General features: G+C 45.0%; 2 protein-coding genes across 2 annotated transcripts in view; one reads left to right on the forward strand and one right to left on the reverse strand.

The window, feature by feature from the left end:
• Positions 1 to 1643, reverse strand: part of PISD (phosphatidylserine decarboxylase) — a 69577-nt gene extending 67934 nt beyond the window's left edge. Inside the window, exon 1 of the mRNA XM_087705903.1 lies at positions 1429 to 1643. Coding sequence (XP_087562029.1) covers positions 1429 to 1475 — 47 coding nt within the window. The 5' untranslated portion in view covers positions 1476 to 1643. The remainder of the gene's footprint in view (positions 1 to 1428) is intronic.
• Positions 1644 to 1976: 333 nt separating this feature from the next.
• Positions 1977 to 25929, forward strand: part of LOC106552074 (lactotransferrin) — a 34363-nt gene continuing 10410 nt past the window's right edge. The window contains exons 1-8 of the mRNA XM_087705905.1: positions 1977 to 3445; positions 5189 to 5352; positions 7160 to 7259; positions 8952 to 9128; positions 21669 to 21831; positions 21926 to 21990; positions 23006 to 23163; positions 24701 to 25120. Of these exons, the coding sequence (XP_087562031.1) occupies positions 3385 to 3445; positions 5189 to 5352; positions 7160 to 7259; positions 8952 to 9128; positions 21669 to 21831; positions 21926 to 21990; positions 23006 to 23163; positions 24701 to 25120 (1308 nt within the window). The 5' untranslated portion in view covers positions 1977 to 3384. The remainder of the gene's footprint in view (positions 3446 to 5188; positions 5353 to 7159; positions 7260 to 8951; positions 9129 to 21668; positions 21832 to 21925; positions 21991 to 23005; positions 23164 to 24700; positions 25121 to 25929) is intronic.

Raw genomic sequence — 25929 nt, forward strand, 5'->3', positions numbered from 1 at the left:
CTTTCTCAGGGAGAGAATCTTCTGCTGCTGTGCTGTCTGGCAAGTTCCCTTTGCCTCTATCCCAACCCCAGTGTTTAGACATTACAAAAACTCATTTCTTTTGAAGACTTTTGATTTTAGTGTGGTTTTAAAGGTTTTTATTGTTTTAAAATATCAGCTGCCATCTTTTAAACAAGGACACTTACAGAGTATATAATACAAAATAGATCAGAAATTGGCCAGTTTAACCTAGTGATTAAGGCACCGATCAGGCAACAGGGAGACTATCAGTTCTAGTCCTTCTTTAGACATGATAGCCAGCTGGGTAACCTTGAGCCAGCCACTCACTCTCAGCCCTAGGAAGGAAGCAATGGCAACCCACTTCTGAAAACTTGCCCAAGAAAACCACCAGAATTACAGAAGCTCAAGCAGTAGCCAGGAATCAACAGTGACTTGAAGGCACCAAAAATAACAAAACAGAATTTGACCTCATTCAGAGAAACTGAGTCACATTTGGCAACTGACCAGCAGCTACCTATATATAGAACGGGATCAAGCAAAGCCAGACATTTAATTAAAAGGGGGTTTCATCCTCAGCACAGCAAAATACCAGCCTTGTTTTCAATCCTCCCTCTGCCAGGAGTCAGAAAATCAGGAGTTGTGAAGACTAAAGAAACAAATGAATCAGGGGCCATTTGCCAAGTCTCAAGGTAACCTCTCCAACAGGCAAGACCAGCTGATAAAAAGCTTCATTTGCATAAAGGGGCACCTTGGCCAGGTGCGTCCGCGGAAAAGAGGGGAGCCCCTCCACGGAACCGAGCCCCTGCCTTCTTCTGACATCCCTGCCACTCGCTACAAAGAATAATCGAGCTTTGTTCAGTTTTCGCTCTTTTAAGGCCTGGGGATACTGGACCGATTTCTTGAAAAACCTCGGGTACTTTCAAGCGGGTGGACTTCAACTCCCAGGATTCTTCAGCCGGCTATCCTGACGTTATGCTGGCAAGAGGATTCTGGGAGTTGAAGTCCAAGGCGAACGGATCTCGCCAAGGTTGAACTTCCCAACATCCCGCGTACGGACCACCCGAGCCGGGAAGGAAGCGAGGCCGCCGCTCCGCTCCGGCATGTCCCTCAGGTGCCTGCCGGTCCTCACGGGGAGGTCGAAAGGCAGGGCCCCGTCCGGAGCCGGAGGGGGGTGTCTAGCGAGTCCCCCACCGGACGAGAACCCGCCGCCACACGCGGCCTGGCTCTCTGAGGGCCAAGCGCGGGTCTTCCCGGGGCCAGGCGGGCGAGATCAGCCCCTCTGGCGACATGACGCGCCCTCGGAGGTGCCCGAGACGCCGGTTCCGTTTTTCCCACCCCAAGGCCGGCTTCTCACGACCGGCGCCCAGAGCTCCGCGGGGAGCGGGGCTTCCTCACGCCGAGCCCTCCGCCCCGAGCAGCCCCCGATACCTGCTGCCGCCCACCCGCTGGGCCGCCCTCGCCACCGCCGCCGCCATCTTGCCGCTGCTGAGGAGCCCGCGTTCTCCCGCGCCGCCACCGACCACGACGACAGTGCGAGCCTCAGGGTGGCCGCGCTCCGTCCTCCTCCTCCTCCTCCTCCTCACGCCCGCCCCGTGAGGTAGGCCGCTCCGAAGAGGGCCGCCGCGGCTGGAGCCACGCCTCTCTCCGCCGGATCACAACGCCCACCTTCTTCAGCCTGGGGGGCTGCGCTGTGGAAGTGGCCCGTTCCTGCCCGTCGCTATAAAGCGAGAGAGAGAGAGAGTTATATTTTATATGGTTATGGCTATACACACGCACATACACACACTTATGACATACAATTGTTTATGACATCGTTATAACTATCTAATATATACGTGAGGACCTCTGCGGATCGATAACCATATCAATTAGGATTTTTTCATAATTTGACTTAGACTTAGAATAACTTTATTGTCACTTTGAATGTACACTAATCAGCGTACATTAAAGTGAAATTTCATTGCGTAAAGCTCTTAAAGGGTCTCCGCCTCCAATATATACACTACATAAGCATGACTAAATAAATAAATACCAAATTATGCATATACCCCACACATAGCACTAAAAAGAAAAAAAACACTGAATATATTTTAGTGTTTTTTCATAAGAGATTCACCTGCAAATGGGATGCTGGTGGAACCCAATTTATTTGTTACTTATTATTTTATGCACGTATATCCCATCTTTATTGTTTTTATAAATTACTCAAAGACTTCAGGGCTTGCTGCTGTAGGAAAGAAAAAAAGGAAGATCTCTTTGTTGGCCAGAGAAGCCGTGGCCACCACTGGAGAAGATGACCTGATTGAGTGCCTCTGCGGGCCCTGGGTGGCCAAAATCTTGGTGGTGGCCATTTGGGCAGAGACCTAATGCCTGTGGTGGTCTAGAGTTGGGGTGGACACTTGGAGCTGTTCAGGGAGATCTTGAAGCGGTAGAGAGCTTTTGTCTTTTAGGGTCCACCATCATCAGACAAATAACCAAGGGTCAAAAGATGCCATAAAGCAGTTATGAAAGTCTTGGAAAAGATATTCAAATGTTCAGATGCCTCTACCTACAGAATCACAGATGCTGAGGTATTCCCTGTGACACCATGTAAAAGTGAAAGATGGACTTTGAATAAGCAAGAAGAATAGAATATTGAACCTTTTCATGTTCGAGAAGACTCCTGAGAATACAACAGACAAGAAAACAAATGGACGGATCATCATACAAAATGGATCCAGTGTTTTCCTTCAAAGAACAAATGACTAGATCCCTTATGTGAAGACCCAGCTCTCTGGAAAAGATCTGATGCTGGGAAAGGTGAAAAAGAAGAAGACAACAACCGGTAGCAAGGAGGATGGGCTTGGTGGTTACAGTGGCCATGAGGTCACCTAGGTTCTCCTGGTGAAAATCTAACTCTGGTTGCTAAAGAGTTGATAACAATTTGATGACTCATAATAAACAATGTTGATATGGTAATAAGTAGAAGATACAGATCTACACATCATAGTTGAAAAAGATGCTATTGGATTCCTGATTTTTCACTACTGTGAATGTCTTCTACAATGTCTTTGTCAAAATGTTGATGTGTGTGATGTCTCAGCAGGCTACTATAAATCTAATCCTGGGCAGTGTCTTCTTTTAAATGTAGCACATGCTTTTTAAGTACTCCAGAAGAGTTGGAAAAGCTAAGCAAAAGATTTCTAATCCTTTATTTTGCCTGGCTGAGGTTTTGCATTGTAAAGGATTGGCCTCCTTTCCTGCCCATCCCATCGCTTTCACTTCCAGCCTACATGGCTTCTGCACCACACATTTTCTGTCTCCCCCCTCCCCTTCCAAATTCCTGTCACTGCTTTGGAATCTTTGGAATGAGGAAAGGGGAAGACGATTTGTGCCTCTGCCGTCATGAAGTTGTTTCTTGTGGCTGTTTTCCTTGTCTTATCTGTTGTTGCTCATCTGACCTCAGGTAGGGGTGATAGAAGGGCATTTTCCTTTTGCTCTCCTTGGTCATACTATCTAATTTTTGAACATTAGACCCATCTCCAACCCTGAAGCTCTGTCGAGGGGATCTCATGGAGTGAGCAAAATCCAGCCCAGATGTTGTGGGTGCTCCATCACTGGAGGCTTTTAAGAAGAGACTGGACAGCCATTTGTCTGAAATGATATGGAGTCTCTTGCTAGGTGAAGGGTTGGACTGAAGGACCTCCAGGATCCCTTCCATTATTCTGCTATTCTTTCTGTAATCACATGTATCCTATCAAGTCCAAAGAAAATCAGGAATGGTATAGAATCTCCTTCAGGGGAGGGTTTCAATTTTTTTTAGAACCTATTCTATGGGTGTGGCCTATTTTGTGGGTGTGGTTTGGCAGTCATGTGACCGGGCAGGTATGGCCAACTTGACATCACTCATGCACACTCAGTCACATGACCACCACCCCCAAGCCATGTGGCAAAAAAAATTGGGACTCCTATGAAGTTGCGGGGGGGGGGAAGAGAGGGGGAAACCTCCCAAAAATAGACAACTGGAGGATTAAGGGCTGAAATTAGGAAGATCGGAGAAGGCAGGATGGAAGAATCCAGTAGAAAGCTATCACATGCTGGGGAAAGAACTTTGGGAGAACGGAAGAGGCATGACAGAGTGGAATCCAGTAGAAAGCTATCACATGCTGGGAAAACAACTTTGGGAGAACGGAGGAGACACGACACGGGAATCCAGTAGAAAGCTATCACGCTGTGGAAAGAACTTTGGGGGATCGGAGGAGGCAAGACAGAAGGGAATCAATTAGAAAGCTACCACATGCTGTGGAAAGAACTTTGGGAGATCGGAGGAGGCATGACAGAGAGGAATCCAGGAGAAAACCCCTGAGCTTGCCACTGCTGTCTGGTGGATTGTGCCGCTGGACCTCTCCATGCTGCTCCGTTCACCACCTCCACTCCCGGGTATGGGACTTGACACTGAATTGGCCTAGGATAGTGCGGACGGGTGGGGGGAGTGAGCGATGGAGCGGCTTCCGGATGGGCAGGGGTGAGCGAGGAGCAACAGGGCCCGGGCAGGCGTTCCAGAAGTTACTTCCGGGTCCACCGGTCGAACCTCCTCTCACCAGTTCTGTAAATTTCACCATCCGGTTCTCCCGATCCAGTGCGAACCGGCAGAAACCCACCACTGATCTCCTGCCACAGTCCAACGACTAGAAGACTTCCAAGGACCCTTCCAGCCCTATTATTCTATGTCTTATTATTGTTCCAAGGACATAGAGTTGGATCTTAGCCATTCTGCTATTTATCTCGTGTTGAGCACCCCTTGTTTCAGAATTGTGAAGGCATAAGCCAGGAATATAGTGAGAGCGGAGGAATGGGTATGGAAGGAGAGATCTCGAGTGTGATTGAATAACCCAGAGCATAAGCATAAGTGGGGTTGATTCTTGAGTAAAAGATTTTAGGCTTCGTACAGTTGGAGAGTACTTATGAAGAACATGTCATCTGACAAATAGACTTTGAATGAAAAGGGTCTATTGACTTCCAAATAGGACTAACTACAGTTGTGGGTTCCCCAACTCAAAGCGGACAGGACTAAGAAGGTGCAGCACACTTAAGTGGACATGACCCTGGGTTTTTCATTTAGGCCATTTGGAGGTGACCTGGGTTGGTCTGTTGCTATAAGCTATTTAGCTTGAAAGGACGGTGGTTTTTAACCTTTATGTGCTTGCAGGGAAGAAGCTCCGCTGGTGCACGCTTTCCCCCCTGGAGCAGAAGAAATGCTCTGAGCTCTCCAGAGCGCTTCTGTCTGCTTTATCACCTGTCTCCAGCAGTCCTTTTAAGAGGGTTTCTTGCATCCTAGCCCACAACACTTATGACTGTATCAACAAAATTCGGGTGAGTGTCTCAAAATTCCAGGAGTCACTGAAGTCACCAGTTCAGCTTTTGGTGCCCAGTGGACATGGCAGAGCTCCAGACTGCAATTGGGGCATTCTCACTAAGAAGCCCATATTCCTGGAGGAACCTGGAATCGTGAGCCTGGGATGCCTCTGTTCAGGCAGAGAAGCCAAACTTGGTCCTCTTGGCCACTGAGACAATCTGTACATCTCAAGACATTCTGATCGGTTTTTAAATTTGGAATGTATATTACATTTATAACCCACCTTTCTCTTTGTATGTGAACTATTTAAGCCTCAACTGGCTAGGAGAACCAATAAAGGGGATATGAAATTGGTGTGAAAACCATTCTAGGACAGTTCCTCATCACGTTGGAAAGATTCTGGTAGGATGAGACCAGGTCCTTTATTCTTCACAATTTTCATTGAACACTTGGATGAAGAGGCAGAGTGAGTGCTCTGCTGATGTGCTGAACACACAAGTTGTTGGGGTTTTTTGTGGGGGGGGGGGAGGGGGTGTTACTGGCAGAATAATTTCAAAAGCAGAAGAGCTCCCAAGAGCAGTAAGGAGAATTTTGCCTTTGTAAATAAATAAATAATTTAAATAAATAAATAAATGAATGAATGAATAGCACAAATTACTATTTACTTCTTTGGAGAAACAACTTTATCAGATCATCCCTGAGCTGCTGAATTACCGAGTAGATGACACAGATCCTCTGAGGTGTAACTCATTTAGTTGAGGATGCCACCCTTTTGAACATGTTATTTAATCATGACAGCATCTCTCATTACGCTGGGATGACAGGGTGGATGTCTTGTGCTTTGTGACCCTGGGATGTAGTGAACGATTGCTGTCTCTCCCTCTGGGTTTTCCCTCAGGGCTGTTGGCATCGAGAATCCAGGAAAGAAGCACAAGCACTTCAGCTTTTTCAGGTGCTCAAGGCTGGTGTTTTGCTATGTGAGCATAACATCTTCCAAGAACCTCAGCTAGGTAACCTAGGTGCTTCTAAAAAGGTTAAATCAGGGCAACTGGACCAAAGTTTATTAAACATTTTAATTTTTACAATACATTTTGGGGGGAAAACCCCTGCAGTTATCACGGCAAAAGTTGGTGCATTCCAACGACTCTCTGCCTAACATAAATTTTTCATTGGGACTGAAGTAATGAACAAGTAATTAAACATCTTAGTTTAATAAACTTTGGTCCAGTTGCCATGATCTAACCAGACCAACAGCCCATGATTTAACCATTTTTTTGGCCTGGTTGATTGAGTCTTCATTTACATAGGTGCTCAAGGTAGTCAAAAATGGAAGAAATAGACCTTCCCTCAGCACTCCATAATGGTGAAGTGGTGGGATCACTGGAAAACATGTTACCTGTAATAAGCGTACCTGCTTCATTTGCAAAAGATTAATGTCCAGATATTGTTGGCTACTAGTTAACCATTGCAATACATTGTTATCTGAGATGTAATACTCAGATTTTAAAAAATCAGCATTGAGCACCTAAAAAAAATAAAGTGTGTGTGGTTTTTTCCTGGGTGTTTTTTTCCTGGATTCCTGATGCTAAACGGTCCTGAGGAAAAGACAGCCATCATTCACTGCATCCCCTGGTCACCAAGCACAAGACATCCACTGCCTGGGTGGTTGGGAAATTCTGGGTATTGAAGTCCACACCACCGAGGTTGAGAAACATTGAACTATTGCATCATGCAAATGATATTTTTCTGTAATTAAAAGCAACCAGATGGACCAGAAGAGCTGGGAGACAAGAAACTAAAAATGTTGCTTTAAATCTCTCCCAGGACAATAAAGCTGATGCAGTTTCCTTGGATGCCGGAGATGTTTACTCTGCTGTGAAGCTTTATGGCTTGACTGTGGTGGCCAAGGAGATCTATTTGGGAGGTCAGTTACCTTCTTCCCAGAGCCAATCTTCTTTATTCGTATCTGAAGCATCATTGCTAAGATTTTATGTGTGGGCATGTACAAACATAACATAAAAGGTAAAATATACAAAAGCCTAATTTAGGCGGTGCTTGCCAGAAGCGAGCAACATTGATTGCATTCTGTTGCATGGTCTTAAGTTCCTCAAGAGTTCATTGGACAGGGCACAGGGGGCAAGTATCCACAGAAGTAATCCAGTATGTCCATTTATTCAAGGTGTTTCAGAACCAGTGACCAGGGTCCAGAGAAAGTCAGGGAATCTCCCAGTCCAAGGCTGTTGACAGAGGAGGGATTTCTAGGACAAAAAGCTATTGTGGGTTGGATGTTCTGACCAGTCCTGGTGCTGGAGGAAAAGATCAGGCTGCAGAGTTTCTTCAGAAAAGAAGCCAGGGAGGAAAATTGCTTTGGGCCACCTGCCCCACCCTGGCAGGTCTCCTTACAAGGAAAGCTCACTGATGCCAGTGAAATTTAGACCTAGACGCTATACCCAGGGCTATAACTATTTCAAAAAAGGATTATAAATGTTAATAAAAGCAATAGATAAGACAAATTGATATTAAAAAAAGAAAAGAATAGAGAAAAGAAAAATGGAAAGTGCAGAAAGAAAAAGAGGTCTAAAAAAAATTGTTTAAAGAACTTGCTTCCAATCTTCATAACAAGAAAACTTTGCATTTCTTAACCACCATTAATAATTCCATTACATAAATCACCCTTAGTTTGTTTCAAATGTTCTTGGATTAAATTCCTATCTAGGTTTTTTTTTTGCCATTTACTTAAAGTATTGCTTAATTTTTCCCTGCTTTCTGGAATAAAGGATCACTCAACACATAGTGTTTCAGGTTTGTGGTTGGGAAGACATCTTTTAACTTTAAAATAGTTATAATCCAAAAGTGCTTAGAAAATGCAGCTTGATGAACCTCGTAACTACAGATGTTCTGCTGCAGTTGAGAGCTTAATGGCTTCCCTCATCTCCTGCCACTCAAATCCATGAGTTGACTACTGTCATGTGGTCTCTTCATGAGGAGCAGCCATCTGGAGCACCAGTGGGTAATTACTTGTCCTCTCTTTAACCAGAGAGGTTCTTGAATCTTGATCTTGGCCACACCATCGTCTCTGCTTAAAAGTCCACAGAGGTCTTTTCCTCTCATCCGAGCAAATATGGAGATTATGAGTCTCTGCAAATGTGAAGAAAGCTAAGAAGGTAATTGAGCAGAGCTGTACCAGTGCTTTATTTTGAAGAATTGGGAAAGAGAGACTCTTGTATAAGGAAAGAGTGTTTGGCCTCTGGAGCTAACAGAAGGAGAAGTATATTTAAATCCCTCCATCCATTGTAAATAAAGAACTATTTCAGTAAGGTCAAGATGTATTACTTTACTTATACTTTCACCAAATATTGTCCACAAAATTCATTGGACAAAACCATGGCATTAGTCATTCTGCTGGAGATGTATCCCATGACTTGAAATGACTTCTTTCGGATTGAATTTAAACTAAGAAAATAAAATACTGCAGAACAGAATGTTTCAAAATGCTTTTGGGTTAGGTTCCTTATCAATCAGAAGTACCATATTTGATGCAAAAGATTCCTCATCACAGGAAGTTTTGTTCTCTACAAGTGAATGTTGTTTCCACTCTTAACTTTTCCTATCTTAGGTAGCTGTGTGTTTGCAGTGGCTGTGGCCAAGTGTGGAACGCTGGATATCCAAAGGCTCAAAGGAGTCCGAAGTTGCCATAATGGAGCTAGGTGGACTTCGGGCTGGAACATTCCCATGGGCTTCCTCTTAGCTAGGAGTGATCTGATGTGGTTCTCAGGCCGGCCCCTCAGCGAAGGTGAGTGGACAAGAGTTGACACTTTGTCTGAATCTGGAATTACCTCTCCATAAGTACTTGATCCTAATAGGTGAACGGTGAGCTGTAAGATAGAAACATATATTTTTAAACTTGATGCTCTACTATGTAGGGCTCCTCACAATAACTGAATCATATCATATATCATATTAAACTCAATTTCATTGAGGGCTGCATTAGGGTTGTGTTTGACCTTGATGGGGGCCAGGGGGCATGGCCAGCATGACATCACTTGTGTCAGGGGGCGCCTGTGGTGTCCCGAGTGCTCTGCCAGCTCACACAGCCCTCGCGAGCTCCATTTCCTCTGGTAGAAACACTGCGGGCTGGTCCTTCACTATTAACAGGGCAGCGAGGGCCAGATCTAAGCACCGCGCGGGGCCTTGAGTTTGACACCCTTGATATATAGTATCATATACAGTAGCATATTGTAATTGTGTCTGACCATTGTAAATGACCATTGCCTGAGCATACTGGGTCATTCCATAATGCCATAAGAAGGCCTCGCTATTTTTTTTTATCATAAAAACTTTTTATTTTCCATTTTCATAACATATAATCACATGTATACTATTACATAGCCAATATCATGTTGTGTTATTAAATAATTACATCAATTCATCTTGCCATCAACTCCCGAAAAAAGAAAAAGAAAAACCAATTATTGGCTCTTATGCTCTCCATACACCATATTTATGCCTTATCCAACACTTTCTTCTGCCTCTCTCCTCCCCCTCCCTATCTCCTTTCTTCCCTCCATCATCCTTTTCTACTCTACTTCCCCTTCCTTTCTCCTTCTCCTCTCTCCCCTTTCAACTCCTCCTTATCCTCCTCATCTTCCCCCCCTTGCCCTCTCTCCTATCCCTCTCTTCCTATCTTTCTTCTCTCCTCTGCTTCCCACTCTTCCTCTCATTCACTTGGTGTATTTCAGCTTCTGAGCAAGTTCCATTTTGTATTGATGGTATTTATAATTCCATTTCAATATACATAACATATCTTTGTTTAAAAAAATAAGACAAGACAGTATACATGTACAATCATATTACTTTAAAACCCAACACCCCTCCTCAAGCCTAATATACTTCCCTCCCTCCCCCCTCCCAGCAAAGATAACTGTAATTTCTCCCATTTTTCATCTCTGTCTGTATACTATGCCAAAGTGGTTCATAATTATACTTGTATAGCTTCCTATTTGAGGTTGAGATATAAACTCCTAAATATTTGACCTTTTTAACTATTTCACATCCTGTCAATCCTTCTAGTCCTTCCCTTTGTTTAGTATTCATATTTGTAGGTAATATCTTTGTTTTCCCTAAATTCATTTTAAATCCTGTCACTTGACCATATTGATTAATCATGTTCATTAAGACCTTACTAGATTTCTGCGGTTGGGTTAATGTTATAACCAAATCATCCGCAAAAGCACGTACTCTATATTCTTGCTGCCTAATCTTAATTCCCTGTAAGTCCTCCGAACTCCGTATTTTATTCAACAATAATTCCAAAGTTATGATAAACAATAATTGGGACAAGGGACAACCCTGCCTTGTACCTTTTTCAATTTGAAAGGAATCTGTTAAACTTCCATTAACTATAATTTGAGCTGTTTGTTGCTGATATATTGCTTTGATTGATTGTAAGAAGTGTTATCCTATTTGCATTTTTTGCAATATTTTCAGCAAGAATTGCCAATTAACTCGATCAAAGGCTTTCTCAGCATCTAGAAATATGAGCGCAGCAGGGATTTGGTTATTCTTTCCCAAATACTCTAGTGCATTAACAATTAGTCTTACATTACTTCTCATTTGTCTCCCTTGAATAAAACCTGTTTGATCATTATGACTCAATTGCTGGATAACCAACATTAACCTATTCATTAGTATTTTGGTCTACATTAAGTAATGATATAGGTCTATAATTTTTTTGATTGAGTAAAATCTTGGTTTTAAAATTAACTCCAGCTTTTTCTTCCTAATTTCATCTTTCAGTTCGATTCGCTTTCCCCCCTGTTTATGTCTATGTAATCTATTTAGATTTATCAAAGCTCCTCATATACGCTTTACTTGCATCCCATACTATTTCCATAGATGTACCCTTATTCATATTAAAAACAAAGTATTCTGTTAACAATTGTTTACATTCATTAATATATTTCTCATATCTAAATAAATTTTTATTCAATCTCCAAGACCTTCTTGCTTGCGTCCCAACTCCCAACTCCATCCAAACCGGATTATGATCTGATAAAACTCTGGAACATATCTTTGTCTTCTTTACCCTAGAAAGCAAATCATTGGTAGTTAGTATGAAGTCAATCCTAGAAAAGGATTGGTGTCTATCAGAAAAGAAGGTAAAGTCTTCTGCATTTCTTTCTCGCCAAATATCTCTCAGTTCAAAATCATCTATCATGTCGAAAAAGGACTAGTTTTGCTCGCATTTGAATATTTTCAGTTAGACTTATATACCGCTTCATAGGGCTTTCAGCCCTCTCTAAGCGGTTTACAGAGTCAGCATACTGCCCCCAACAATCCGGGTCCTCATTTTACCCACCTCGGAAGGATGGAAGGCTGAGTCAACCTTGAGCCGGTGAGATTTGAACAGCCGAACTGCAGAACTGCAGTCAGCTGAAGTAGCCTGCAGTGCTGCATTTAACCACTGTGCCACCAATGTGGAGTACTACAGGTAGTCCTCTACTTGCAACCACAATCCAGCCCAAAATGTAGGTTGCTAGGTGAAACAGTTGTTAAGTAAATTTTGCTCCATTTTACAACCTTTTTTTCCACAGTTGTTAAGTGAAACACTGTAGTTGTTAAGTTACTAAAAAGGTTGTTAAGTGAATGGCTTCCTCATAGACTTTGCTTGTACACAAGTTGCAAAATGCGATCACATGACCTCTAAACATCGCAACTGTCATAAATATGAATCAGTTGCTGAACTTTTAAATTTTGATCCTGTGACCATGGGGATGTTGCAACGATCATAAGTGTGAAAAATGGTCATGTCATTTTTTTCAGTGCTGTTGTAACTTTGAACAGTCACTAAATGAACTGCTCTAGGATTACCTGTATTGACTTAGCTCTACATCTAAACCCTTGTCAATCTGAGGTGAGAAAGCCCTGTGATGTGCACTGCTGTCCCAGGTGGAGGGGCTGTGGGACGTCCTTTTCAGGTATCTAGAAGGCTGAGATGGGATAAAACAGCCTCGTGTTGAATCTCAGCAACAGGGAGATGCTGTTCTAGACAACCAATCTGGTTCACCTCCAGTACTGACTTTAGGTCTAGATAGGATTGCACTTGCCCAGAAGAGCCCATCTGGGACTCCTGGACTCACCCAGGCCTTTGCCTCTCTTTGGCTGGTACATTGGATCTGGGCTTGTTGGACTAGAACGGGATGTCCTTACTAGGTGAATGCTCTTATCTTACGGCTGAAATAAATTTTTCATTTATTCATAATTTCAGTTTCTACAGAAAAATCATGCATTATTCTAGATGTGTCAGGGCTGCTTCCCTCAGTAACCAAGAAAGAAACCACTCAACTCCATTTTGCAGAATTAAGAGTACTTTTACTGGTTATGAGTAGATAGTAGCTAGGCAAAGCAAGATCTGAGGCAAAAGCATGCGTAATCATAGATATCAATAAGTGACCCAACCCCCTCCCCTTGGTAACCCCATCCCATAGTCCAATCCAAACACCCCACAGGTATCATGTGGGAGACATCTTCAAAAATCATCATCAGGTTGGTATGCCAGACAGTTGGCCTTGGCGGCAACTCCTCTCTCTGCAGCATGTGCAGTAGATGGTGAGAACAACTCCATTTTTACAGTCACTCCTGCACAGAACAATTCCCCCACCCAAATACCATGCCCCCCGTCCCCGTTTCAATGGCAGCCAAAAGCAAGCAGCAAAACACAGCCTGACATCCAGCCCTCCGTCAGGAAAGGAAATCATCCCTGCAGAAAAAAAAAACAGACAGACAGACAGACAACACAAAACAGGAACAAGAAAAAGGTGGAAATGTCAAAGTCAATCCAGGTCATGGCTTGTCGAGGTAGGTAGAGTAGAATTTATGTAAAAGTCGAGGAGCCCTCACGTGGGACCTTTCGACCCATTCAGCTTGGGAGGGGGAAAAATGTTTCCAGGATACTAGATATTGAATCCGATTTCTATGTTTTCTAGAATCCAAAATCTCCTTAATCTCAAAATGTTGCTCTCTCTCAATGAGAAGAGGGGCAGGTGGTGCAGGTAGAGGAACTTGCAGAGGGGAAGTGTGTTCCGGCTTCAAAAGGTTGACATGAAATATTGGGTAAACACGGTTAAGGTACTTAGGTAGTTCCAGGCGCACCAACACAGGGTTAATAATCTTTACAATAGGAAACGGACTGACATATTTAGGACCCAGTTTCTTAGACTTTTGGGTGGTTTGGAGAAATTTGGTAGACAAAAACACCCGATCTCCAACCTTGTATTCTCTTGGTTTCGTTCTCTTCTTCTCGGCCTGTTTCTTATGCGCTCGATGAGCAGCATTCAGCGCCCGGTATGCCAAAGGCCAGATTTTGCAGAGTTGGTCACTTCATTTGGAGAGTGACAGGACTTGTGGCTTTCCTCGTGGAACCTCCGGGATAGGTACAAAATCATGGCCAAACATTATTTTAAACGGGGTAAAGCCCGTGCTGCTGTGCACCAAGTTGTTGTAGGCCACTTCAGCATGAGGTAACAACTCAACCCAATTAACTTGCTGATAATTAATGAAACATCGGAGGTACTTTTCCAAAACAGAATTAGTCCTTTCACAAGCTCCGTTAGTTTGAGGATGGTGGGCGGAGCTTAGCCCCTGGGTGGAGCCAATCAACTTCAAAAATTCTTTCCAAAATAAGGAAGTGAATTGAACCCCCCTATCAGAGATAATGCAGTCCGGTACACCATGTAGATGATATACATGAGTAATGAACAATTTAGCCAAGGATTTAGCCGACGGGATTTTGGAACAAGGAACAAAATGAACCTGTTTGGAAAACAAGTCCGTAACGACCCAAATCACAGTATTCTCTTGACTCTCTGGTAATTCAACAATGAAATCCATAGATATTTCCTTCCATGGAGCCTCTGGATGGGCCACACCTTGGAGCAGACCCTGGGGTTTACCTGGCAGCCGTTTCGCAGGAGCACATGTGGGGCAACTGGCCACATAAGACTCAATGTCCTTCTTCAATGATGGCCACCAAAATTGCCTTTTAATGAGAGGTAGAGTTTTCACAAATCCGAAATGGCTTGCCATGTGTGAATCATGGGCCCATAGAACAGAGTTCTAATGGTAGCAGGAACATACACTTTAGCCCTTATCCAAGGCAGACCATCTTTCATGGTACACTCATTTGAATGTTGCTTAAACCATTCATCAGACTCAAGGCCCTCCTTGAGTTTGTTTGTTTGTTTGTTTGTTTGTTTGTTTGTTTATTTATTTATTTATTTATTTATTTATTTATTTATTTATTTATTTAATTGATTTATAGGCCACCCAATCCCGGAGGACTCCGGGTGGCTTACAACGATAGAAAAAAAGAAATAATAAAAACTGAAAATAAAAAATAAAAACAGGTTAAAATCAACACACATGCATTTGTTACGATCAGGGCTGGACCTCAACAATGAGGTCAACAGCCCCAGGCCTGCCAGAAGAGCCAGGTTTTAACAGCTTTTCTGAAGGCCATAAGAGTGGGTAAGGTCCGGATTTCTGGGGGTAGCTCGTTCCAAAGGGTCGGAGCAGCCACAGAGAAGGCTCTCCTCCGGGGAGCCGCCAGCCGGCATTGTCTGGCTGATGGCATCTGAAGGAGGGATCTCACCGGCCGTTGGGAGGAATGTGGCAGTAGGCGGTCTTGCAGGTATGCTGGCCCTACACCATGTAGGGCTTTAAAGGTAATAACCAACACCTTGAATTGCATCCGGAGACCAATAGGTAGCCAGTGCAGCTCGCGGAGGATCGGTGTAACGTGGGTGTACCTAGGTACACCCAATATCACTCCCGCGGCTGCATTCTGAACTAGTTGCAGTCTCCGAACACTTTTCAAGGGTAGCCCCATGTAGAGCGCGTTGCAATAATCCAGACTTGAGGTGACTAGGGCGTGAGTGACCATTTGGAGTGCCTCCCGATCCAAGTAGGGCCGCAATTGATGCACCAGGCGAACCTGGGCAAAGGCCCCCCTAGTCACAGCCGACAAATGGTGTTCCAGTGTCAGCTGTGAATCCAGGAGGACTCCCAAATTGCGGGCCCTCTCTGAGGGGTGTAAGTTTTCACCCCCCAGGATCAAGGATGGACTGTCTGGACTGTCCTTCGGGGGCAACATCCACAGCCACTCAGTCTTGTCGGGATTGAGTACAAGTTTGTTCACCCCCATCCAGATCCTGACAGCTTCCAGGCATCAGCACATCACATCCGCCGCTACACTGAGCTGGCACGGGGCAGAGAGGTACAATTGTGTATCATCAGCATACTGATGATACTTAACCCCGTGCTGTCGAATGATCTCGCCCAGCGGCTTCATGTAGATGTTAAATAGGAGGGGGGACAAGACCGAGCCCTGCGGCACACCACATTTAAGGGGCCTAGGGGTGGACCTATGTCCCCCGACCAACACCGACTGCAACCTGTCAGAGAGGTAAGAGGAGAACCACCGTAAAACGGTGCCTCTCACTCCCACCTCCTCCAACCGTCGCAGAAGGATACCATGGTCGATGGTATCAAAGGCCGCTGAGAGGTCAAGAAGCACTAGGATAGAGGAATGTCCTCTATCCCTGGCCCGCCAGAGATCATTGGTCAGTGCGACCAAAGCGGTTTCTGTGCTGTACCCAGGCCTGAAACCAGACTGAAAGGAGTCTAGATAATCTGCTTCATTCAAGGTCCGTCGGAGTTGAAGCGCCACCACCTTCCCGACAACCTTTCCCAAAAAAGGAAGGTTGGAGATAGGACGATAGTTCTTAAGAATAGCTGGGTCCAGAGAAGGCTTCTTAAGGAGGGGCCTTACCACCGCTTCTTTTAACGGTTGCGGGAAAGACCCCTCCTGTAAAGATGCGTTCGTAATCATCGGGAGCCAGCCACAGGTTACCTCCCTGCTGGTCGAGACCAGCCAGGAGGGGCATGGGTCCAGTAAGCAGGTGGAGGCACTCATCGCTCCCATGGCCTTGTCCACTTCCTCAGGGGTGACAAACTCGAACTCATCCCAGCAAATCTGACTAAGACTCTCCCTCGGCATCTCAGCTGGTGCTGCCCAAGTAGAGTCCAGGTCTGCCTGAATCTGAGTGATTTTATCCAACAGAAACTGAACAAACTCATCAGCTCTTCTCTTCAGGGGTTCCCCCGCTTCCTTACCTTTCAGGAGGGAGTGGGTCACCCTAAATAGGGTGGTTGGGCGAGATTCCGCGGATGCAATAAGAGCGGAAAAATGTGCACATTTTGCCACCTGTATCACCACTAAATAAGTCCTAATAAAGGCTCTTAATAGTGTTCGGTCAGATTCAGAGCTGCTAGTCCTCCAGCGTCGCTCTAGGCATCTCTTTTGGTGCTTCATCTCCCCGAGTTCCTCGGTAAACTAGGGTGCCCTCCTGGATTCACTGCTGCGGAGAGGCTGCAAAGGCACAATCTGATGTAGTGCCTCAGCCGCTGCAACATTCCAAGCCGCAACCAAGGACTCGGTCGGATTGTGGGCAAGGGAGTCAGGTATCCCTCCAAGCTCCTTCTGAGTTTGAAGATGAGGTCCTTTGTGACCTCAAAATTAGAGTTGTTCTGGCTTCTGGTGACCACCGGAGCAGCGAGACTCTTCGCTGGGATGCTGGGTGAACCACGCTAAGCTTTGAGCTGTTGTATTGTGGGAGTCGGGATAGAGCATCCGCCATAAAGTTCTTTCCCCCTGGGATATATTTTAAAGTGAAATTGAACCTGTTGAAATGTTGTGCCCATCTCATCTGTTTAGGAGATAACTTTCGAGGGGTCTTTAACACCTCCAAATTCTTGTGATCAGTCCATACCTCAAAAGAGTGTTTAGCCCCCTCCAGGAAATGTTGCCAGGTCATCAAAGCCTAGCTGACTGCAAAAGCCTCCTTTTCCCATATAGCCCATTGTCTCTCTGTCTCAGTCAGCTTCCGAGAGGTATAAGCCCAGGGTTGCAGTTTCCCTTCAGCATTTGTTTGTAGTAATACTGCCCCCACTGCAACATCACTAGCATCTGCCTGGACCACAAATGGCAAATCCATGTCTGGGTATTTCAAAACTGGTTCAGCCGCAAACAGTCGTTTTAGTTTTTCAAATGCGGCTTGACACTCCATAGTCCAATTTAATGGCTTCCCTGGCCTAGGCTTGGCCTCCCCTTTTGATTTTAGGAGGTTCGTAATAGGGAGGGCAATGCTGGCGAACGAGGAAATAAATTGACGATAAAAATTTGCAAATCCCAATAAACTTTGCCATTGTTTGCGGGTGCAGGGGGGCACCCATTCAATGATAGCTTGGACCTTTGCTGGGTCCATCTCGATGCCATCATGGGAGATGCGATACCCGAGGTAGTCAATTTTCTCCTGATGAAATTCACACTTAGACAATTTTGCATACAGTTCCACTGCACTGAGTTTTTTGAGCGCTGAGCGGACCAATTTCACATGGTCTTCACGTGTTTCTGTGTAAATAAGGATGTCATCAAGATAGACCATCACGCCTTTGTACAGGTGGTCATGCAAAACCTCATTTATTAGTTGCATGAAAACAGCTGGTGTCCCCTGCAGGCCAAATGGGAGTACTCAGAATTGAAAACAACCAAGAGGGCAGTTGAAAGCAGTTTTCCATTCATCTCCCTCTTTAATTCTGACTCTGTAATAGGCCTCTCGCAGGTCTAATTTCGTGAAAATCTTTTCTTTACCCAATTAGGCCAGCATATCTTTCATTAAAGGTAATGAATAGAGGTTCTGAACACAGACCGCATTCAGGTTCTTGTAATTAACACATAGACGAAAGGAGGCATCTTTCTTTTTTCTGAACAAAACTAGAGCAGCTACTCGGGGTCTAGCAGGTTCAATGAATCCCCTTTGCAAATTTTTGTCAATAAACTTTCTTAACTCATCCATTTTACTGGGGGTCATTGAATAAATCTGAGGTTTTGGAAGTTTTACCCCAGGGAGAATATCAATGCTGCAATCAGTGGCACGGTGTGAGGGTAATTTATCAGATGATTTTTCATTGAAAACATCTTTTAGGTCCCAATACTCTTTTGGGATTTTCTCCTCCCCCTCAATTTTTTCTTGCCCCCTGGCTGCTAGGTTGGGGTCAGCATTACTCCATTTGGGAGCCACCCACTCCCTCAGGGGGTGTAGCAGATTGGATGCGTAACCATCCCTTCCTCCAATTGATGTGTGGGTTCCATTTACGTAGCCAGGGCAAGCCTAATCTAAGAGACCAGTCCATTCCTGGAGCCACAATAAAGTTTATTGTCTGTTGGTGAGTTCCCATCCACATGTCTATTGGCTTAGTTACAAAATGAGCAGGGCTCCCCCCAGCTATTGAGCCATCCAACTGGCAAAAAGCAATCGGGACTTTTAAAGTTTTCAGTTTCAAGCCCAATTTTTCCACTACTTCGGGGCTAACAATGCAACGTGTGCATCCTGAATCTAAAAGAGCCAGCATTTTCTCTTGTGCTCCAGTAGAGGGCACCCTAAGTTCAACTGGGATAGTCATGGGACCCGATCGGGAACTTACCAGACGTTCGGTGTCAGATTCAGTTTCACTTTCCTCTGACGAGGAGGGTGATTCCTCTTCCCCCTGGGCAGGGCGGAACTGTAGATTAGGTTCCTCCCCCTTCATGACAGTTTCCCTCCTCTTGCCGGGAGGTTTCTTTAGCTTTTTCTCCCCCCCCCCGAAGAGGGGGCTTTGGGGTCATCTTGGTGCGGCAGTTTGTTGCTTGGTGCCCCTCCTTCCCGCAGTGGAAACAGATGAATGGCTTAGATTTAAGAGCCAAGGTGGCGCAGTGGTTAAAAGCAGCACTGCAGGCTACTGCTAGATCAGCAGGTCAGCGGTTCAAATCTCACCGGCTCAGGGTTGACTCAGCCTTCCATCCTTCCGAGGTGGGTAAAATGAGGACCCAGATTGTTGGGGGCAATATGCTGACTCTCTGTAAACCGCTTAGAGAGGCCTGAAAGGCCTATGAAGCGGTATATAAGTCTACTGCTATTGCTATTGCTATTGCTATTTGCTTGCAGACTTTTCCCTCCTTTAAGGGTTCCGGGGGGTGGTGGTGGTTGGTAAGCATAGCTTTTTCACTTTCACTATCCTCTTGGTAATTATCTCTGGCTAAGTCAATCTCCACATCCGCAGCCAGTTCATACCAGGGTTGCAGTCTGCGGAGGGGGGGGTGTTTACACAGTTCTGGTATATCTCTTTATTTAACCCATCCATGAAATGATCCATCAATGCCTCTTTGGACCACCCCCTCATAAACACAGATAATTCATGAAATTCTTGTATATATTCAGCAACTGACCTCTTTCCCTGGGTGAGAGTTTTAAATTTAATTCTTGCTTTGCGCTCCGTGAGTGGATCATCAAAGCGCTTCCTCAGGACGGCCATAAATCTATTATAGTCTCTCAACGGGGGGAATCAGCATTATGCAGGGTCACCATCCATGCAGCTGCCTTATTTTCCAATGCCATAGTAATTATTCTTACCTTGGTTGCTTCATTTGGAAAATCGTCTCTGTACATTTGCATGTAATTCCATACTTGAACGATAAAGAACCCTAGATCCTTTGATTCTCCCCCAAACTTCACACCTAGGGGGGGACTTTAGCCATCCGGCATCTGGGGGGGGGCTCCCCCTCTTGGAATGTTTCTAGCTGCAGCAACTGGGGTCGGAGCTGGGTCATCCTGATCAGTTCCACCTTCAGCCCCCCCCCCACTCCTCTAGGGTCAAACAAGCCCTCTGCATACCTCTCCTCCGTTTCATGGAGATCTGCTTCCCTTTCAAGACCACTCTCACGGGCCTGATGCCTCTCCCAAGCCCCTTCAAAGAGCTTCATCGCCTGGGACATCATAAGGTTCTCCTCATCTGCCTCACACCAATCAGCTGCTGGTTGTCTCTTTCTCCTCGTGGTAACCCCAGCCAGAGGTTCCTCAGGGTTATCTTTCCGTCCCACTCCCCACGTCCATCTGGGACAAATTGACTGTTCTTCCAAGTGCAGACCAGCCATTCACTCCATTTCTTTTTTTTAATATATATATATAATTTTATTTTTTATTACATAGACAACATAATCACATAACAATAGAAAAAAAACAAAGGGAAAAGGAAAAAAAGGGGGGGAAAAACCCCATCATCCCATACAATATGTCATTTGATCACAGGTGCATCCCTACTACGTTTCCCCCCATACACACATCCCATATCTCTCTGTTGTATATTTAATAGACACCACAATAACCTAGGGTTTAGAAGAAAAAAAAGGGAAAAAAGAAAAAAAAGAAAAAAAAACCATCATCACATGCAGCATGCCGTTTGGTTCACTCCATTTCTAAAGGGCATGAGGATGCAGCTGCTCCCATGTCCTCTTCTTGATCGCTGCCTTGGTGGGACAACTTTTGGGTTTTTGGGATTTGGTTGCGCTCTCCTCGGAAGGTATTAGCTCCAGGATGAGTGCGAAACTGTGATCTTGCTTAATGTCAGGGCTGCTTCCTTCAGTAACCAGGAAAGAAACCACTCAACTCCATTTTGCAGAATTAAGAGTACTTTTACTGGTTATGAGTAGATAGTAGCTAGGCAAAGCAAGATCTGAGGCAAAAGCATGTGTAATCATAGATATCAATAAGTGACCCAACCCCCTCCCCTTGGTAACCCCATCCCATAGTCCAATACGAACACCCCACAGGTGTCATGTGGGAGACATCTTCAAAAATCATCATCAGGTTGGTATGCTGGACAGTTGGCTTGGCGGCAACTCCTCTCTCTGCAGCATGTGCAGTAGATGGTGAGAACAACTCCCTTTTTACAGTCACTCCTGCACAGAACAATTCCCCCACTCAAATACCATGCCCCCCCTCCCCGTTTCAATGGCAGCCGAAAGCAAGCAGCAAAACAGAGGCTGACAAGATGGCTAACAAAAATTAGAAACTATACAACCATTAAAACAGAAGTAAAATGGCCATTCTCAGTGTATGTATCGTTAATGATACAAGTAGTTTAGTTTAACTTGGCGACATTTCTGTCTGTAGATGAGGAACAATAAAGAAAACTGTTTTGAAGTAACACAGCCTGGGTTTTGAACAGATGGGCTATTTAGAGAACATAGCATCGGGAAGATGGATTGCACCGCAGTGAGTTAGTCGGATAAATTGTTTATGTAGCCTGGTCCTTAACATGTGACCTTAGGTACACTTTGTTGAAATAAGTCCACAAACCCCAGTAGTTCAGGCTGCCCTCCATGAAAACAGACTCTCACCATACTAGACTTGCCCTTCATGCATATCTGCTTTTCATTCCGCTCTTCTTCTGTTGCCAGCAATCAATGGTTATTTCAATGCCAGTTGCATCCCTGGCATCGGAGCCACCTATCCAAAGCTCTGTGCTCTCTGCCAAGGGCCGAAGTCGTACATCTGGGACAAGAACCATTTCTGCGAGACCAACCACCGTGAACCCTTCTATGCCTCAGAGGGCGCCTTCAGGTTCTCTTGTGTCCATTCATCATGTGCTTCCTCGGGATGGCCTTAGAAGCCAGGCAGAGCAGCTCCTCCTCTGACCTCCCTTTCCTCTATGCAGGTGCCTGAAGATGGGACTGGCGGAGGTGGCTTTCCTAGATCACTTCACAGTCATGAGTGCGACAGGTAAGCTTTTGGCCCAGGATGGTGTCTCACTTTTGCAGTTGATTAAAAGGGACCCTGCACTGTTGAGGTCAAACTTCACTCTCTTCCATTGTATTGTTTATTTATTTGTTTGTTTGTTTATAAACATTATTTATAAACATTTATAAACATTATTTATAAACATTATTTATAAACATTATTTATAAACATTATTTATAAACATTATTTATAAACATTATTTATAAACATTATTTATAAACATTATTTATAAACATTATTTATAAAAATACTTGTAAACATATTATTTATAAATATTATTTATAAACATTATTTATAAACATTATGTCAGCACCACTCCATTACATAATTAGGAAAGAAGACTAAGAGACTCCATGGATTGGAAATCAAAAGTACTTTTACTAATTATAAATGGTAAGCGAGCAGTAGCGAAGCAAAGTCTGCTTAATTAGGCGCGAAAGCAATTGATATATAGAATAGCCCGGTCCCCCCCCCCTTAGGATCATAGCTCCAGTCCAATCATAAGTCCTTCAAGTGTCAGGTGTGAGATAACTTCAAAAAGACAGGCCGAAGATGGAATGTCGAGGCCGTTGATGCAGGCGGGAAACACACACGCATGCGCAATCCCAACGTCTGGTACATCCTAGAACATTCCTCCAGCACATCAATTAACCCCTCCCAAATACCAGCCCCCCCTTCCCGTTTCATGGCAGCTGAAGCAACAGCAAGGCAGAAGCTGACACATTATTTATAAATATTATTTATAAATATTATTTATAAACATTATTTATAAACATTATTTATAAATATTATTTACGTCAAGAGCCCCAGAAGTCATTGTCTGTCGAGAAGGCCAGGCACTTTCTCCTCCCTACACCCAGGACCATCCAGTTGATTTGCCCTCATAGTAGCTGAGCAAGCTGTGGTCCTTCTGTTCTGTGGAGGGGCGGAGATGGAGGGGGGGGGGTTTGTGGGCTCCGGCTTCAGCTTCCAAAATCCTTTTTTTCCTCTTACAAAGACTTGGAACAGGAAGAGTATGAGCTGCTGTGTCCTGATGGATCCACTGCGCCTTTGACGGCCTACTCTACTTGCAACCTGGGCAGCGGACCGGGCCGCGCAATTGTCACACGCCACAACTTGCAGAAGACAGCGAAGAAATTTCTCAAGATCATCCAGGTATTTGCTGGTAAACAGGTGCAGATTCTGATTCTCACAAAGGGATCTGATTTGGGGCTGGTGCCTGAGGTCCATTCGCATACCAGCTGGGAACTCTGGGCATTGGTCCAGGCATCTTCAAGTTGCTAAGGTTGAAATACTGGCTTGCATCATCTCCCCCTCCAAGGGTTTGATGCAAATTGTTTCCTGTTGCTTAGCTGGTGGAAGTGACTCTTCGTTACCCTGGCTGCCAAGTAATCAGGTGTTTTCCTCAATGGTTTTACAGGAGATCTCAGGGTTGGCTGGGTCTTTCTTCTTGGATTGCATCACCCCTGGATGGATTATATCCTTAGCAAGCTTTGTAGGATTCTTCTCCTCGTGCAATCCCAGATACCTCCAAGCAGCCTCACTGCCCCCTGGGGAAAGGGCGCTTTCTTCAGGAGGGGCATGTTAAGGCATGATTCAAATTAAGAACAGGGAGGTGACTACTAAATTGATAGCAAACCGTACTCCCCCCACACACACACATTCCCTTCTTCCCCCCATCCATCTTTTAATCTGCTTACCGTATTTTCATTGTTTATTTCATGGTTTATTTTGCTATTTCAATATTTTACTACTGTTATGTTTGCACTTCTTGTCACGTCTTTATTTGTAAGTCCCCCAGAGTACCCCCACAGCATGATAAACAGCAAATAAATTTAATAAATAATAAATAACTGAGGAGACAGAAGCTTGCAGAGAGCAGGAGGGCTCAAGGATTCTTTGTCATGGCTGGGTAGAAGGAGAAATACATTACAACTTAGTTTTATTTTAGACGGTTCTTAGACAGAAATTCCGGCTTAAAATAAACTAAGCTAAAATGAGGCACATATCCTTCCAATGTTTAGCAAATAGGACATAAATGCAGATAAATGCCCTGACCTAATTTAGCTAGCCTGTTATTATAACTGGAAACCAGAATAAAAGCTCTGTGGAGCTTCTTATGCAAGTGAGGTGTTGTGATGGCGTTCCCCAAGAACATCACACAACTTTTGCTATGTACTCTCCTACTGGCAGGAAAAGAGAAGGTGTAACTGTGGTTGACTGGTCGCCTGGCAGTGGCAGGCTCCAGCTGCTGTGAGGATGTTTTCAAAAGTCTTTCCTGCCTGCCCACATGCAGATCACCATTCCCTCGCTCCTGGGCTTCTTCCTGGAGCATCCCCAGAGCCAACATCCTGGAAGCAGATTTTTGAAATACCTAGCACTTAGTAGCACACAGAAGTCCCAGCTGTAGCCAGGAAAAAAACAAACCATAGTTTTGAGAGCATCAGAAGAGTGTTTGGGCATATGTCCTGTCTGAGGATGAGTCTACCCCAGAAACCTGTCCCAGTGAAATTAAATCCCCTTTTCATTCCACCGATCAGGTGAGCTCCTCCATTAAGTCCGCATTGTGTGGCAGTCCTGGGAGCTTGCAGATGGTGTGGTTCTTGGCAGATGTGTCCCCATCCCCTGCCCTGGGCAGGGCTCGTTTGCTGCCTGGGTGCAAGGACCTGTGATCACTGGCTTTGGTTCTTAGCACCTGTTTGGAATCAGAGGAAAAGAAAAGGCCAGATTTGAGCTCTTCACATCTGCACCGTTCAGAGGGAGGGACCTGCTGTTCCACGACGCCACTCAGAATCTGCAGCTGCTGGGAGAAGAGACCGAGATCAGTCAGATTCTTGGCCTGGACTATGTCACCCTCCTGCAGGGTTTGGGACACGAAGGTGAGGAAGGCTCATTCTCCATTCCCCGGCAACTGGGCAAGGCAGCTTCTCCCACCTCTGATTGTCATTTTTCTGCTGCCCCAGGGAGCTCTCTGTCCAACAGCCTGGTGCGCTGGTGCTGTATCAGTGACCTGGAACTCCATAAATGTGAGGAGTGGGCTCTGAATGTCAGGTTTGAACCCCTGGTCTGTGTCCAAGCAGACTCCATGATCGGCTGCATTGAGCTCATCAAGGTGAGTGGTTTCTTCAAGAGACACAATTTCATGTGAGAAAAATGAGTTAAAATGGAAGCCGAAGGCAGAGATCCAAGCCGTTCCCCAACAGAACTATGGCCTAACATGTCCTAAAGAAATTGGATGGCTTTCTCCCACCCCTCTTTTTTTTGTTTATTTATTTAAGAAAATTGATATGGCTCAACTCACTCTCAGTGATTCTGGGCAGCTTACAAAGAATAAAACCCCAATACAAAAAGCAATAACCCCACCACTCCCCTGGCGACAATAATCAGATGAGCAACTTGATGGCCTCCCTATCATCCCGTGGTCTCCAGGTCCACTATCAGAACCACATCTTCAGGGCTTTGCAAAGAGTGTTAAATTGGGGGCCAATCCTGTCTTAGAGATGATGTTCAACAGGGAGGGAGCCACGCTAGAGAAGGCCCTTCTTGGTCCTCCTAAATGGAAAGAGGACCCCAAACATTCCCTGCTCTAGTGGGTTGGGCAGAGATGCCTGGGAAAAGACGGTCCTTCAAAGTTGCATGGAGGAGGGATGTGAGGGTTACCTCGACTCAGACTAGATGCCTATTCATAGGATTGGAACTCTGACGCCACCTCTGTGCCTGGGAGACTGGCTCACGGGACCCTGCAGGCGTGTAATGAATTGTGGGTTTTGAGTGATGGGAGGAAAAATAAGCACCTGCTCACCGCGTTCACTTTCATTTTACATTTTAACAAGCAGAAACCTGGTCCCGATAGCCAAGCAGAGGCAGGCAGAGACTTTGGAGCAGAGGGAGAAGCTGAAACTTTTGATTCATGCCTGGCAC

The sequence above is a fragment of the Thamnophis sirtalis genome, unplaced genomic scaffold (genome assembly GCF_051295495.1).
Source record: "Thamnophis sirtalis isolate CommonGarterSnake01/CBP01778 unplaced genomic scaffold, rThaSir2_p1.2 scaffold_2, whole genome shotgun sequence".
Taxonomy (NCBI): domain Eukaryota; kingdom Metazoa; phylum Chordata; class Lepidosauria; order Squamata; family Natricidae; genus Thamnophis; species Thamnophis sirtalis.